The sequence below is a fragment of the Photinus pyralis genome, unplaced genomic scaffold (assembly GCF_008802855.1).
Source record: "Photinus pyralis isolate 1611_PpyrPB1 unplaced genomic scaffold, Ppyr1.3 Ppyr1.4_LG4, whole genome shotgun sequence".
In the NCBI taxonomy this organism is placed as follows: domain Eukaryota; kingdom Metazoa; phylum Arthropoda; class Insecta; order Coleoptera; family Lampyridae; genus Photinus; species Photinus pyralis.
The window spans coordinates 12,188,711-12,205,672 of NW_022170511.1; the positions used below are offsets into that span (position 1 = coordinate 12,188,711).

The window sequence follows — 16,962 nt, forward strand, 5'->3', positions numbered from 1 at the left end:
CCGCTTCATGCGGGAAAAGGTAGCTTAGAAATTGAGTGGCGCTCAGCCCTTGATAAGTGCACCGATGTTAATACGATCAGTTTACCCACAACCGCTGTGGAAGATTCTCAAGCTCTTATTTTGTGTTTTACCCTGAGGTAATTTATGCGGCGGTTTGAGGAACCGTAGCGCCAACTCTGCCTACCCGTTATAAGTAAGACGGTGCGCACCCCCACACTATGCGTTCTTTGTGAGACACTAGGAGGGTTGTGCAAAAATTAAAGTTTCCAAATTTTTTCAGGAATGATGAGACATTTTTTATTTGAACTGAAAAATACACAATTGCATTTCTTTTGCAACAAAATGCGGAGTAAGTGTACTGTTTCTATTTAGCATTCTTACATGCAGTTACAGATCGAACTAAATAATTGGCAACCTCTCCCTTGCAGATATGTACTTTTTATCCGAAATCTTCAGCACATCTGACCCGGAATGATGATATTTGAGTAACGCGTCACGGACAGCCATATGATGTCGATGTGTGTACGAAGTTTTTATGACACTTTCCGTGCGACCTTTGCGTTCGTTAAGTATAAAAATTCGCCGAGAGATAAATAAGTTTCCTTCACCTTCACAACAAGATTAAATTTTGATTATAATCAATACCCAAAGTTGATAGCTACACCACTTATGAGGGTAAACAGTTAACAACTTGAATTACCAATCAATCCTTAAGACGAGTTAATGCCTACAAATTAAATTCCGACACCTGTAAATTGCGTTATTTAAACTGCGAGTGCAGAAAGAAAGAGATTTTGAAGACTAAAGGGATATAATTTTCAGTCTTGGTCTTTTTAGTTCGAAATCCCATTTGCTTTATTATTGCCGAACGTTAGTGGTACTTTTATGGCCGTTTTTCTGTTAGTTCTTTATGTTTGTGTAGAACCATATTCGTTATTGTCGCTTTTATGCATTCACAAACGGTAGATTAATAAAGCGGATTGTCCTATATACCTACGTGATTGCGCTCCGGAATATAGAGTGGAACATTGCCGGAATTTAATGATTCTTTATCCGTAAAGCGAATTTTTCATCCGAAGTTGGTAATTGCGCGGTTGGCTCAGGTGGTTGTTATTATTACTTCCCGAATTTCCCATTGACCGCGGAAGTAATGTGTTATTCGAGATTTTCGAGCATGTCAGTTTCTTTTCCATTGTGTGTCAGCATCAGGTTATTTTAGATTTCTTATTGAATTCGTGATAAATTTGCTTTCGGATATGATTAGATTACGTTTTTTTTTCTTATACATGTACGCATAAAGATCGAAATCGGAATCGAAATTGCTTATACCGTAAATGTTAACCTACGGAACTATTAGGGTTTATCGAATTTACTTTTTGGGGAATACCATTTTTAGATAGAAAGCATCAATAAAAGTGAAAGTTATTTGCAACAAAATTTAACTTGGAATTGATATTATACGGCAGCTGTGTTTCCAATAACGTTATTCATATTGCGTGCCATTTTTAAGCAGAAATTTCAAATGTGGTAACAGTCAGGAACGTGTAATTTGCTCTGATCATCTAATAATTCAAGATGAAAGGATGTTTGCCAAAAGTATTATTTTCTCAAGTTATGTTGAAGTTAACATCTGCTTTGCTGACCCAAAAGCCTTGCCCGAAGGCACGACCCTCTTATTCTCAAACCGAACAATAGAAAATCTGCCACACGAGGTGCAAATGAAATGTAAAGGAGACCACGGTAGGCCCGCTTTGCCTAAAAGTACTCGCACTTATACTGTATTCATTTTAAGAATGTAGCGGTAAAAAACATAGGGAAGATTTGACCTTCAGTGTGATTGGTTAAAACACAAGTCAGTATTACGCTGAAACATAAAACGAGTGGTGAATTTTGCAAGCTGGTAGTTTCTGTTTGCATCTAAACTATTGAAGTGTCATTAACTGTTAATGTCAAAGATTCATTTGTGTTTGCAGTGCTAGATATTTCTACTTTACAATAATTTGGTGCAGTTTTATATTTTTCCTGTGTGTGCTTATCTTCAAACCCAGCGCCATCTACTACCTTCTTATAATGAATGAAGTATAGGCAGCTTGAACCTACGACAGGTTATTAGGAAAACGGCCCTATAGCGGTTATGAATATTAGAATGGATAATTATATTCAATTAACCGTTTTATCGATATCTTTTTCCCTGCAACTCCTCTAAAGCAAAAATTAGCGTATATACTGGGTGTTCCTAAATATGATATACAGTTCTTTCACTACAAGGTGTTATAGTTTCACGATTTTTTTTTCATTACATATATCTCCTGAAATTTCAAATGCGAATCGGTCACAACTAATAAAAAAAAGAGATTATTTTTTCCTCCTCAATAACGGGTCAGATACGAAACAATTACAACACACCAAAAGACTTGAGGGATGGATGATGAAGCATGATCCCTGAAAAAAAATGTATACCTACATTTGTACATGTTCATTACATGACCAACGATGTAAGCCCTTCAGCGTAACTTATGCTCCAAATTTAAGATAAATATTTCAAAAGCTGTAGAAGATATGAAAAAAAACTAAAAAACTGTCGATTAATCAAATACCTCAAAAAAAAATCGCATATGAGTTCCTATATGTTACAATTCATATTTAAATCATGGAAACTACCCCAAGGTTTAACTTATTTAAAGGTATTTGGAGTTGTGATAAAAACTTGCTTATCAATCATCTTTTATAGACAACGGTCTCTTTCTTCTTTCGGATGGTGATTTAAAATTTTTTAAAAATGTATCTCTACGCTAACTAAACCTAGTAGCGAGCTGAGTTGTGTGCAAAGATTTCGCTGGAACCCTACTTCAAGTGATTAAAAAAGTAATTTTTAAGGGCGTAACTTTAGCAATAATTACTCGTGTAGCAGGATTCCAAAACGAGTAATGGCGTGCTGAGCCGTAGCCGTAACGCTGCATGGGGCCTCGAGGCATGAAAACAGGTCACTCTAGAAATTCTAAGTTCAAATGAAATACATTTATTATTATTATTTAGATGCAAAGGTTAACCTAAAGCTGTGAGATAAATAAATTTTATCTTATAGTATTATAGTAGATGATACATTGACATTTAATAGTCGAATGGTTAAGTGTCTTTGTAACTGTACGGGTAGATACAGCGATTACTTTAACGGCAAGTACAGTAAAATCATAACATCTGTCATTCTTATTAAAAATGGGACGCGGGGCACGAAATAAAATGAACTTTAGAACAAAATATAATATTGTTTCCATGGAAACGACGGGAGAACCTAAGCTTGCTGTTTTGGATGTCTAAATTAAATAGCCACGGAATTTTCAGAAGTTTGATAAAGATTTCTATGATTTCTGCTCTAAAATAAAGTTTTGTATTATACACGACGATTTAGGGAAACTAACCATCTCATGAAACTTAATTCACTCGATGTCGTCCAACTACTAAATCACTGTTTTTAAACGCATATGAAATTTTTCCGATGTAATCCTAAAATCTATGAATTGGAGCAACGCCTATTATATTAAGTATATTATATTATATATTGTATCTTTATCAATCATTTATACTCCTGTGTCTTAAAATAGGCAACTTGTTTCCATGACAAGCAGGCATTTATTTAGTAAATAAAGTTTCTCTCTTGTAGTTTTCCATTTGTCAAGTTGTGGATTGGGTAATTTCAAGGGTAGGTATTATGAAAGAAAGCACGAGTTTCATTACAACTAAAAATTTAGTTATACTCTTGTTAAACATAAATATAGTTCATTTAATAATTGCTTAGTGAAAATAAATAAAAGTTACAATGGTGTCAGGTGTGGGGTTTCAGAAATAAATAGCCGAACTATGAAGACCCTCAACTAATTAAAAGTGGCCGAATTAAAAAATGAGTTAGAAGAACGAAAATTAGATGCGACCATCAGTTCTACAGGACGCACGAATGTGATAGGAAAAAGATAAGACAAGAAAAATTAGAGAAACCATCCCGAAATACCGAGGGAAGTTTCAAAAAATCGAAATGACAATTCGTAGAATATTATGTCAGTGTCTGCGAAGAGGAAGTTCAACCCATTGCTTTAGAGCCTTCCAGGCCAGGATTGCGTATAGTACATTTTTGATGGAAGTATCCCATGGGAGACCCACATGTCGCTATTCAAAGCAATTGCAAAAGCAAATAACTGGACGATACGACAACAGCATTTGGCGTTAGTGGATTCACTAACGGGACCTACACTAAACATCCTTCCATTGCTGAAAGATGACGGAAAGAAAAACTCTGGTTCAAGCTGGTTATCCCGATGCATCCCAGAGTGGGCTGCAACAATTTTCCACCGAACAATTCGTTGCTGCAAACCGAGATACTGACATTCAGCAAGCAGGGAGAGTGAGCTTTACCGTAGAAATTGAAGTGACGAAACCATCAATGCATCAATGCAAAAGTCTGAACGGCGACGGGAGAAACCGATTTTCAGACCACAATTAGAGAGATATTGAAGATACAAAACCTCGAAAAATGTGGAAGGAGCGCCTCTCGATGTTGGAACTGCCAGGAACGGGGGTATGCAAAAAGTCTCAGAAGCCAGACCTGATTCATCGAGAAAACTAAGCACGATGGGCAAAATCGTCGATCCGTATCCGCATCACACTGTGCCGGATCCCACAACATCTTTATGGATGAGTTGATGAATGGAAAACCAATGACTATGCTATGGATACGGGTACGACGAGGAGCATCAACAAATCCAGGTTAATCAACCGGATGCGACTTATTAATACCAGATGCCGATTGCGTACTGCAACTGGAAATGTCGCCAAAGTACATCGATTGACCAATGTTCATATCACTATCGGGAAGACTACTATTACGCATCGAGCGCTGGGGGCGGAAAATATCATTTTGTGGATGAACATAATGAGCAGGTACGATTTTTAACTTGATATCAAACAGGTGTAATGGGTTTGAATATTTTCAATTAGACAAAATGCTTTTTGACCTGGGCGTGAAGGAATAAAATTTGGTAATTTACTGTATATATCGTATCTTAAGTTTTGTAAACGTATCATTTGTTGTAAGTTTAAATTTAGAATAGAGGGAATGTACTTTGGTCGGAGAGAAGGTGCAAATGTGCCGCGGGGAGAGACAGACGGTCAATTTTAATCAGTGCGAATTAAGTCGTTGTGGAACTCGCATTGTAAGCTCAAGTTTTTAACGCGCGCCATTTTAACGTTGCGAAGTATTAAAAAGGCGCCTTCAACTATTGTCGTTTTAGGACAATAATACCGAATTAATAAGTGTGAAAAAACGAGTGTTCAAGTTACTGCCAGCTTACCGTATCGCTCAGCGCGGAGGAAACTGCAAAGCAAGAAAGCCGTTATCGAAACCAGAACAGAAAAACTGCGTTACTGGGAAGAAGTTATCGGTAATAGTCAAGTCGTTGGAGCATTTCTACAAGTACTTGTACATAAGAACATTCTTGCTAAGGACGCTCTATCAAGAAGACCGATGAGAAAGACGGGTTGGGGCACCCAACGAAAGCGAAAATGCGCTAAAAATATCAAAAGGCGATCTACTCAAGAGACATGAACCTGTTCTCTTGTGCATTCCAATTAGCTTGGGCGGTTTTACGACGAACATACTCCTGGCAAGGTTTTTATTGATACTATATCATCCAAAACGCGTGACAAATTCTACAGCTCGAGCAAAACCGCCACCAATTATTTCCAGTGAAAGTATGAAAATCTCGTATTAAATATTTACCCTGGTTGCAGCCGGAAGATAACGTCAAAATCAACAGAATAAGGTATTGTATTCGCCCTGTGAACTGCTAAGTATTGGACAACACAACCGGCGAGTCATCTGTCAGTGAATTGGAAACGTCGATATACTATTCATAAGAAAACGTAACGCAGAAAGTAATCGTAAAATTAATTTAGATGGCACTCTGGTGAACTCTTGTCAACTAAAGTAAAATTATTCCTATATTCAAACAATCCATGTTCAGTAAAAATTTAAAAAAAGTTCAATGTATTAAAACATTTCAATATTCATCGGGGACGCATCTGCTTCAACATTGAATTTCGTTTGGAAGCCTGAAATTAAAGAGCGCGCTCAAAAATAAATAGCACGGCAGTTGATAATAAATTACGATTTCCTCTGGCAACTAAACAACCGGTTACTTCAATAAACATTTAACGCCTTAAAACAAATTTGGCTACGTTTGACAAAGGTCAGTAAGCCAACTCTGTAACCCACATTAATCTCTAAAGTAATAGAAACGTTAGTGTTTGTATTCATTTCGAAGCACCTGATGCCGTTTTCCTTTTTGAACTTATTGCTAATCCCAATAAGAGGTTTCGTCGATTTTATTGCGAGCCCTAATGATAGTTGGGCTTACTACGAAACTTTGTTATGAAAACTGTCTTTTGGGCGGAACGTTTTTTTTTCGAATTTCCTTGTCGAGAGTACGAATTTAATTATTCAAACAGAGCTTTATCTAGGCATGTTGAAAGCTCGCCGCGCGTCCAGTTGCTACTAACATTTCCCAATACTGCAAAAAATAAAAATGTAGGGACACAAAATGCGGGCCGGCCATAAAGTATAAGGACGTTTTAAAGCAATTCACTTTAGTTTCCGTATAAATTTACCAACTTTCCATTAAAAGCGTGTACATTTTTGGTTGCCACAGGGATTAGTGCATAGTTTTTTCCTTAGTTGCAACGTATTTAACATAGTGGTGGCAATTCACAAATAAATTATTATTTTGCTTATTGTAATAAGCACATATACTCCTAAAGAGTTGAAAGGACAAGGAAATTCCATTAACGATTTAGTTGAAATATTTGCTTGTTGTATACGGCTGAGCTGATTTGTGCGTGCTTTTGTAATTTTTATATTATAGCAAGGGAAGGTTTCTTAAAATGGGAAAATTAACAATATTGCTTTCGGTTTTTGATTTACGCTTTTTAACCACGCACAAGACCTATCTATTGGATAACAACGTATTCATTGAATCTAAATTACTTTTTGTATGTGTTCTTAGAATTGTGTTTTTATTATTCCCACTGTTTATGTCCGTTCAAAACAAACGTTCGCGTTACCTCTTACCTGTTTCGGAAATTTATACATCTCTGCATACGTAAGTTGATTATCATTATTTCGATCTGCCATTTCGTTTTGTAGCCGATCACAATATGGTTATCTTCCTATCCATTTGAGCCTTCTTGTGTTTTTCCATTTTTGATGGAGATGTGTTCCATGCAACCAACAGCTGTGGATGAGGATAATTAACTCCAGGAAACCTGGAGGGGAGATGAAAGTTTCGTGAAACACGTAAAGTAACAAAGAATCTCAAAACCACATGAAAAGGTCTAAATACGGATCAACGTACATCTTAAGGGGGCAGTCTGTGAAGTTGACACACCACTCTCGGAATTCGTACACTGTAACTGTTATTTACTTTGAATTTCCATATTTTTCAATTTTGTGGGCTAATTGTTTTTATGTACATTGTGGAGTCATTTTGTCGCGAGATAATATAAAAGTATAACAGTATAGTAGAGGCTAGCTAGTACCAAAAGCGCGAGAAATTTGAATTATTACGGGTCGAGCCGCGATAGAGCTCGTTATGATCAAAATTGGTGTTGAACCGTCGTAAAGATCCCGTCAAAATAACAGAAATTATTACACTCTCTTTGAAGCCCCTGTGCTCCTCAAGCATCTGACGCTAGCGCCGAACTATTCGTTAGTCCCAATTGAAATAGGTATAAGTAAGCAAATTTAGAAAATCAAAAGTGGCGCAATTAGTCATTTCGTGTACATTGTGCAAATACAATGGAAAAAACAATTATTCAAGTACTCGGGGACTCGGGAAATCCATATTAGGGTGGAAAGTAAAATCATTTAACCAATAGTTCCATTTCGAAAGCAGAAGTTAAATTAAACAGAGTTCTGGTTCGCTGGTGCGTATTACAAAGATAGTGTTGCGCAATTCGAACTAAGTTAATTGGGTCATTTGGATTGCGCAACGACAAGCATTTTTAGTCATTTCTTCATCAGAATCCTCTGCTACGACCCCGGGAAACAAATTTCCATTTCCTCCAATCATAATTAGAAGGCGATGCAGTTTTCTAAGGTTGGACGACTCGAAGGTAGTTTTAGACATCTAATAAACAGGGTAATGGGTATTTTTATATTTATGTTCAATGCAAAATTGTGTTCTTTAAGGATTTTGATTAGTGCAAGTTTTCTATTTTAAGTGCAATATTAAGTGCTGAAAATCCATATTTTTTGTGTACACAACGTCTTGTAGGCGTTATTTAGCACAGAAGTGGTTTATTTGATTTGAATTTGTATCTTAATGTTGTTATTCCATTTTAGAATTGTTTGTAATTGCGTAACTTTGCTCTTTAATTTTATCGCTTATTGTTTATCTATATTTATGTATTTAAAAGCGTATTTAAGTGTTGCGATAATAGATTTTGTTATCGGAGGAGATTTAATTAACACCTGTTTTTTTATCGTTGTTAGAAGAGATAACGGGTTATGCATGTGTTCAACGATGGACGCATTACTTTGGTGTAAGTAGGAACAGATTACTATTTTCTAAAGATTTAAGTAAAATTTCAATGATCGAGAAATACTTATCCCGAGAATTATCCAGCCGTTTCGAGTTCAAGATTCTAGGAGACGTGAGTTGAGTTACCGCCTTGGAATAGAATTTACAAGAAGAATCGATCGCATTTTGAAGATACATAAACGACTTGCTGAGCCGATTTAGGCTGAACGAGGCCAAGCCGGTATCCACATAAATCGAAAATGGGACGAAGCTCACAGTAAAAAGTCCATGGAGGATGAGGGCGTTAAAAAACCATACGGGCAGCTGGTCGTTGCTTTGAATTATCTACCAACCGCTAGGAGGCCAGATATCGGCTTTTTAACAAATTTTAACAAATGCTATGGATTGCTATTGGTCGCAAGGTCGCCGTTTTGTAGATGCGGATTGGGGAAATAACGTCGAGGATCGTCGTTCATTTACCGGGTACACTTTTAATGAACGGTTCACCAATTTCATTAGTGGAATCTGCAAAGGAAAGTATTTTAAATTTTTAATTATATAGAATTTGCACTGTATTATCGTTCTGGTTTTTCAATAGATTTTCTCTAAAACGTTTTGTCGAAGCTGGTGTTATCAAGGTTAATTATGATTGGCGCTTTATCTATAAAAAACCGGTGGTGTTTCGTTGAATATGGTAAGCAGGAGACTGAAGTTAGCTGTCTGGTTCGCGACGGTTGGAGAGCGCACGTTCCTTTACGCTATTTTTGTTCGGACGTTCCGCCCTATTTGATTGGTTGAAGAGACAGTTCGTCATTTTTATAATATTTCTGTACAGAAGAAAGTTAACTGTTGTTTAAAAGTTGTGAGAAGTTTAAAGCGTGTTGTCCGTTTTACAGAAAAAGTTGAAGTAAGAGAAGCAGTTTTAGTGCAACGTGAGGCCTTCTGTTGAGGTTCTCTGTTGTTTAAAAATTAAAAGTTCAAGCAGCCACCAATAATTTTCATTATCGTATTCAACATGCCAGTTTGTTTGTCATCAAGTTTGTATGATAAAGGCAAGCGAAGTTCTGAAGCTGTCAGCGTATGTTAAGTGAAGTTGTTTATCGCAAACCATTGACCTACAGACTGTTAGGATTTTTAAAAGACAAAAAAATTGTTTGACCGTTTGCGTGCGGGCTTATATGCCCACACAAGCTTTGTAACCTTCCCTTTATTTCAGGAGTTTTGTTTAATGCTCTTTTCATGTGTTTCCGGATAAAATTTTGTCATTCTCAATCAACTAATTGTGTGTTTATTCGAACCCGCATTGTGCGCCCCGGATAGTGTTTATGTCAGATTTTTCTTGTGACGGATGTTAATAAATTATTTGGAAATTTTGAGCTTGTTTGAGGCCACTGTGTCTGTCAAATTATTAATTTCAATCAATTTTGGGATTTTTCAAAATTCTTAATTAAAAGATTTTTCATTTTGAGTTACTTGGACAGGTGTTTTGTGGATGGTGTAGTTGACCTTGTAGCCGTTGAACTTGCATAACGAAACTAAATATATTAATATATAATAATATATTATTGTGGTATATTGGTGTTTTTTTTTACTTTTGCGAGATGCTTGATAATTTTTCTTTGTTTATTTAAGAGGGTTGAAAGGTTAAAATCGATTCTCCTCAAAAGATTTTCAGCTCGTCCGTATCTAAAAATATAGGTATGTACCAAATTTGGTTCCAATCGGTTCAGTCGTTTAGCCAGAAATGAGAGTTTAACACACTTGTACATTAGCGACTCTATACACAAAACTTTTCAGATCTTCCGATTCTGTCTAAGATTATGTGTATTAAAAGTGGGTCCAATCGGTTCACTCGTTTAGATTGGAAATGTGAGTACAGACCGACAGACACAGAGACCGACTAACATCATTGTGATTTTTTTAAACGGATCCCTGGTGCTTCAAAACGTGTATTTCCGTAAAGAAAGTGGGGGTTATTTTTTACTCCGATGCAACACCCTCTTTACGTTCGGGTGGTAAAAAAAGTTCGAATTTCGAAAACAAGTAGCAGCGATTTCACCGGAAATTTGCGATCGTGACGGACATCGAGAGGCGATTTCGCCTCCTGTACGATTTTAGATCTCGACTAGATCTTTAGGGGTGAAAGGGCGTGGCCTAGTGATAAACTATCGACTGGAAATCAGCAGGCGGATTATTTTGTTTCTTTTCCAGTTTAGAACGTGGCAGTGATGTAGAGAATAGCGCCGCAATAAAATTTCTCGCCAGGGATTGTAAAAGTCACGTGAGCAATTCGAAACTTTTTTTATGATATCAACACGATCGTTACCGTACGCGTTTTTAATTAACTTTGCGCCTATTTTAGAACGGAAAGCATGAAAGGAAGTTTCAAAAATTCGAGAATGACTTTAAAATGGATTTCAGGGACGTAGGGGTCGAACTTTAGGGTGATATATAAAAAGGCGTATTTGAATGGAGATGTTGCACTAAAATCGCTGATATGTCGTTGAAATATACGAACGCATTTAAATGTAAAGTGTATTTAATAGCGTTCGAGTAAATCAAATGGATTCAGTGTTGTTCGCAAAATAGACATTTTACGTTTCCCACAAGTTTTAATGAAGTCATAAGTGGATGTTCTTATCTTTTAACAAATATGTTAAATGTATAATCAGCTTTAACTTAGTCAGTTTCATCGTTATTGTAAACGTTCACGTCCACCTTTTTCGTTTAGTAAGTATTGTAGTTTACATAATTTTTAGAAATAATAACTTTAGGCTTGGACATAATGGTTATGAGAATTGTATGACCGAAACATACAGTGCCGGCATTATGGCTCAATGGTAGAGCGTTGAGTTATAAATCCGAAGGTCGGGTGTTCGAACCTGGGTTGAGGCATTCTGCCGGCTACTCCGAATTAGGTTTTCCTGCAGTTTTTCTAATTCGTAAGGTAAATACCGGAGTAGTATAGAACAACTTAAGACCTTCTGCAGAGGCACCTCTAAAAAGCATTATGCGGGTCACTCTGTAATTGGGCGCAAGCCTGTTGAGGGCCCAGAACAAGAGAGGGTAAATAAATAAATAAAATTAAGAAGTAGGCATAAGGATTTACGTGTATTGTTTTTCTCTTTTAAATGAAAAACAATATTCTGAAGGGCGCTTAAATAAATAAATTAATTAAACTCAATTGACAATATCAACGTTGTCTTCAGTTGAATACATCACACATGTTATTTTAGTTGCATAAAATTAGGCGCCCTTCAGAAGCGATTTTGAAATTTAAAAGTAGACAGGGAAAAATAATATACGTAAATCCCTATATCTACTTCTTAATACATAGCATTGTGTATGTATACCTACATTAGACAAAAAGGAATAGCACGTATTGGTTGAAATCATAGTTTAAAGTTTGAGATTCATGAAAGATAACTAAATACAGCTAATGAACTGAAAAAAAATCTCCTCCATGTAAAACAGCTAACGTCAAATAACGATAGCCTTATTAACAAAATAGTTGCAACCGAAGTATATACCAGTAATTCATGATGGAATAGTATACAGTGTGTCCCAAGTAGAACGCATCATAGGGAAACGGCAATGTGTTTATTCGCGAAGGATCCTCGGAGCTTTTGAAATAAAATTAGCGTTCAACGTACTACTCCAATCTCTTTTTAGCATCAGGCAAGCGCAATAACGTATGTTGAACACCAACTTCATATACATATCAAAGGTCTCGTGTGTCTCCAAAATATTCCTAGTGTATAAACCCAATGGTAAAAAAAGTTTAATTCTCAAACTCAAAAAGTTAAATTTGTATCTCAAAACTTCAAAATGAAGAATGCTCGAAATGCAGGAGATTTATTCAAAAGGGCTATTATTTGGCTACTCTAGACCTGAAAGAGGCATATTTTGGACTTCCGGTGCATTAGGATGATAGAGAATACCTCGGTTTTTTTGGCACGGACAACTTTACGAATTACGCCTGTCTTTTGGCCTAGCTTTCGCTACGAAAAAGAATACCGAACAATGCTTTAGACACAGCCTTTAACTGATTCAACTACAGGAAGTAGACCTCTAAACTCCCACAGAGCAGCTTTCACCTTAATCACTGCAGAGGACATCGGTGAGAATTTGCCTTTATTTGAAGAAAATCCAAGACTGTGTGCCTCAAGCTTAATTAACTATTACTTAATCCTGACCGAGCGAAAAAACAGTCGCTAAGTCGTTGAGCGAAAGCGGGAGGTGGACATGACTGTTTTATGCCTCCACATCTGCAGCCCTAAGGAATGGCATACCATTGGATACTATTAGGAAGACAACGGGTTGGACCGAACATTCGTCGTGGTTCACTCGTTTTTACCACAGACCCCTAGCAGCCCCTGACGACTTTATAATATGATTTTTAAACCTTAATTTATTATTAAATTTTCTGTCTATGCTATGCCATCAAAAATGAATTTCTGTCGAGCCACCTATGGAATTTTTGTTTACATGAGAAATCGTACTTGGAACTTCCAAAGGCGACTCGACAGCAACTCATTTTTGGTCGTCCGTTACTAAAAATATACAGTGATATTCATTTAGGAGTAGACATAGCGATTTGTGTGTACTGTTTTCCCTATTACGTTTAAACGATAAAACCCTTCGAAGGACGCCTAATGTTATGCGACCAAAATAACTTCTTAAAACAAAAATGAAGATCTGGATATCACGTTAACTAATTTGAGTATTGTTACTTTGGCTTCTGTATTTTTATTTTCGTTCGTATGCGATGTATTTAACTGGAGAACAGTTTAAGGAGCGTAAGAGATTTATTTTCTGTGTTGATTACTTTAAAATTGGTGGAAAACAATCTTCAGTTTTAACGGAGGATATGAAACTGAACATTTTAATTTTTTTGAAAGAGAATCCCATAAGAAACTTAAGGGAAATAGCGGCCGAATTTAATATCTCTTCATCATAACCTAAAAGCATACTATTTACTGTGGCTTTTATTAAAGTCCAGAATGACAGTCCAGAATGCGTGCGCGTGTTATTTTGGTTGCCTATAATTAGGCGTCTTTCAAAAGAGCTTTGTTATTTAAAAGTAGACATAGGAAATCTCTATGTCTACTTCTAAATGAATAAACACTGTATATCAGAATTAAGACTGGTTTACACTAGTTGTAGTTTACTTGGATATGTAGTGGTGCTCCCACTTTGAAGGAGTGCAAATAAGAATTCATTTTTTACTTTTATACTTTTTGCATACTACACTGTTGCGGTATCACCTAATATAGCTGTTTTACTACGTCTATTCTTTAAACGTCTACAGAGTGTTACAAAATGATCGGGTCGGACGCCTTATATAGTTCAGATCGAACTTCAGGTAAGTTCTTTTGATCGGTTAATTAAATTAATTTAATTAGTTGTTTCAAATTGTAGTAAAATTGGTTCATTTAAATAAGGTCGGCGGATTTCTTTGAAATTAGTCTTGATTTTGATCAATTAATTAAATCTGGCACGCGATTTAATTAAAATTCTCGAAATTGGACCAATTTGTGGGTGTGGCCAAGCGATTTTCGTCTTTATATAAATCATAGATTAATTTATTCGACCGAAATACCGTATCGAATTTTAAATCATACCAAGGTTTTGAAAATACACAAAGTAAAAAATAAGGTTAAAATAAATTTGTATGACCATGTTTAACCCTTCCTCCTCTCCTTTTTTCGCAAAGGAAAGAAATATATTTAGTTTCCGGAGTTCTTCATTTTTACGAGATTACCATTTTCATTATATCAACCTACTGCAATTTTTTTGAATGGGTGTTCGGCCCCCTCTGGCGCTTAGGAATTTAATTATAATTTCCAGCATTTTTCTTGTCCAGTTTTGTATTAAAAAAACTGTACCTACCTCAAAACTTCATCTTTATTACTTTTTGAGATACAGCGGCGTAAATATTGCCACATTCACATCATGCTATATTAAAATATAAAATTAATTGCTATTTCGTCGCTTAAATTTGTTCCGTGTCCTTTCCTAGTAACTTTGGAAGAAATAAAAAAAAAACAGAAAGTTATGGATATTCAGTGAGAGGGCTGTATTTCTCGCTACGGCTGCTATTGAAGCATTTATACATGACGTTGCTGAATTGGGCTCTTCAATGTGTTCTTTACTTTACGACTGAACGTAAACGAGAGGGTTTTAGCACAGCTTATATTAAGTAAGCTGTGGTTTTAGCCTATAATGAACAATAGTGTCATTCATTAGGCATCGTGTGTAACGTTCGTCGCATTTTACAGTTGAAGAGGTCAATCGATGCAGAATTTAATGTTCCTTAGTCGTTGTTGAACACTGTGGTAGTAGAAATGAGCGGATGAAGATATAAGACGGTTTTCAGATTTCTAATAATCACGTCTAGGTCCGACCCTAATTATACTGGACTACTTAAGGAACAATCATGAAATGAGCTTTCCAGTGACGTACAGTACAAAGATAACTACATTGACCCTACTCTGTATGCTGGTAAAAGTATTGGGATTCGTGATCCTAACTGTGCAGTTTCGTAAATGCAACTGTGCAATGAGTCCTTTTTATCTACCTTCATTAACACTAAGGCGCACATCAAATAATACACCCTCTTTGAATAAAAACGTGTTGCTGCAGTTGGAGAAAATAATGTACGGCACATCAGGTTTGATAAATGCATTCAATTTGCATAAAAATTCCAATTCTATTCCTACAGGTAAGTGAAATGCATACTGTACGTCATTCAGCTTGAATGCCCCAGTTATTATATTACATATATAGTAAATATAATTCTTTACAAGGGTAGGAGAAACGTCGCTTCATTGCATTCCACCGCAATTTGAGCATAAAGCTCCGAAAAGCTTTACAGTCGCCAAAGTTGCGTCGCAGTTAAAAAAGTTGCTAGAGTTTTTGGAAAAATGAACTCGTAATATTTTGACCGGCAGTTGAATATTTTAAAATAAAGGCGAGATTCCGTTTTTGATTAATATATAAAATTGAATGTAAAAACCTATTACAATTGTGACAGCTTTGACTTTGGATGAATTCTGTGAAAATAACTAAATTAAGTGAAACATTTTGTAGCATATGTGCGCGCACGTTGGAGTGAGAACGTCAAAAACTTTTAATTGCATTTTAAAAATTAACGCACCTTACGCCATTTATGGTCATTATTTATTTTTGCGCTTCTGCGGTTCAGATATAACTGTCCGAAGATAATTAATGTTGCACTAATGTCCGATTTTAAAAGTTATATGAGTTTCTTCCATCAGGAGGAGCTTTTGGCATTTCATTAAATAAAGATAAATATTTATGGGGTAATTTTTAAAAAGTTTGAGCAACTTACATTAGCGGCAGCAGATGAAGATGCCTGAGACCAACTGCGACGCTCTTCGGAGTTAGCGGAGGGTGCTGGACTCGTCGGGTAAAAGAGTACGTGCTTCTCTCCTGTTGAGGGTTGCTGATATATGCTCTGAGTCCGACCAGTTGTGCCGGTTAAATACAATTCTTCTTCAACTGGCATTTTAAACAGTTCGTATTGCTTTCGTGCACAACTATTGATAAACTAACATTTAAAACTGCTACAGTACCTCAGGAGCGTTATACTAAAGTATTCTTTGAACTATGACAAAGAACAGTATAGAGTCATGCGGCAAAATTTACGACAAAGCTCTTCGCGTGCGCTATTTTACATCAGAGAAACTGCGATGTGCTTCTGATGTCTCCGGAGTCCGCGTCGGACTGAAAGCAATTCACGTGAAATTCGCGCTCCGTCCCGACGCGAACGCAAGCGCCGGCACAACCACTCACACGACTACTTAACATGAAAAAGGAACCGAAATTGTTTATTACCGCATTGTAATTAAATGTGATATATAGACGCGAAGCAAAGGAGGAAATTTACTTTGCGATTCGCAAAATCGATCTCGCACCAGAACGGTATCCATTAATATGACGTAATCTTATCCTTCGTACCACGCTCCTCTTCAATCGGATTAAACTACTCAAATCCTTAAATAAAATCGGCTTTGAGGAAAGGACCTGAACTTTTTTGCGGTTACAAATTGCGCCTTTGTTTCATAGTGATGTTTAATTATTTGCAAAAGCAGTTCCTATGCGTGGTAATGAAAGAGGCATCTTATGGCAGCTTTCAATCACTCGGAACTCTAGATGCGATGCATTAAATATTCAACACATTTAAAAGGGATGTTTCCAGATTACGGCAGGAACAGTCTACTGTACATTCTGAATATGTTGACGACTGCAGCTCCTTACTTCTGCAACCTATCATCGCCTAAATGAGGCCAACCACAAAAGGCCCGAAAAGACTCCCAACCCTATCCACTTATCATCCGAAAGGATAACATCGGGGATAAACCCGATAAAT

At 36.5% G+C, this 16,962-nt stretch overlaps 1 protein-coding gene across 2 annotated transcripts in view; it reads right to left on the reverse strand.

The window, feature by feature from the left end:
- LOC116167671 (gamma-sarcoglycan) overlaps nucleotides 1-16,303 on the reverse strand; it is a 295,822-nt gene extending 279,519 nt beyond the window's left edge. Inside the window, exon 1 of one of the 2 annotated variants that reach the window (XM_031483117.1) lies at nucleotides 15,922-16,303. In XM_031483117.1, coding sequence (XP_031338977.1) covers nucleotides 15,922-16,098 — 177 coding nt within the window. In that variant the 5' untranslated portion in view covers nucleotides 16,099-16,303. The remainder of the gene's footprint in view (nucleotides 1-15,921) is intronic. The other variant, XM_031483118.1, reaches the window with a different exon arrangement.
- Between the last annotated feature and the right edge of the window lie 659 nt (nucleotides 16,304-16,962).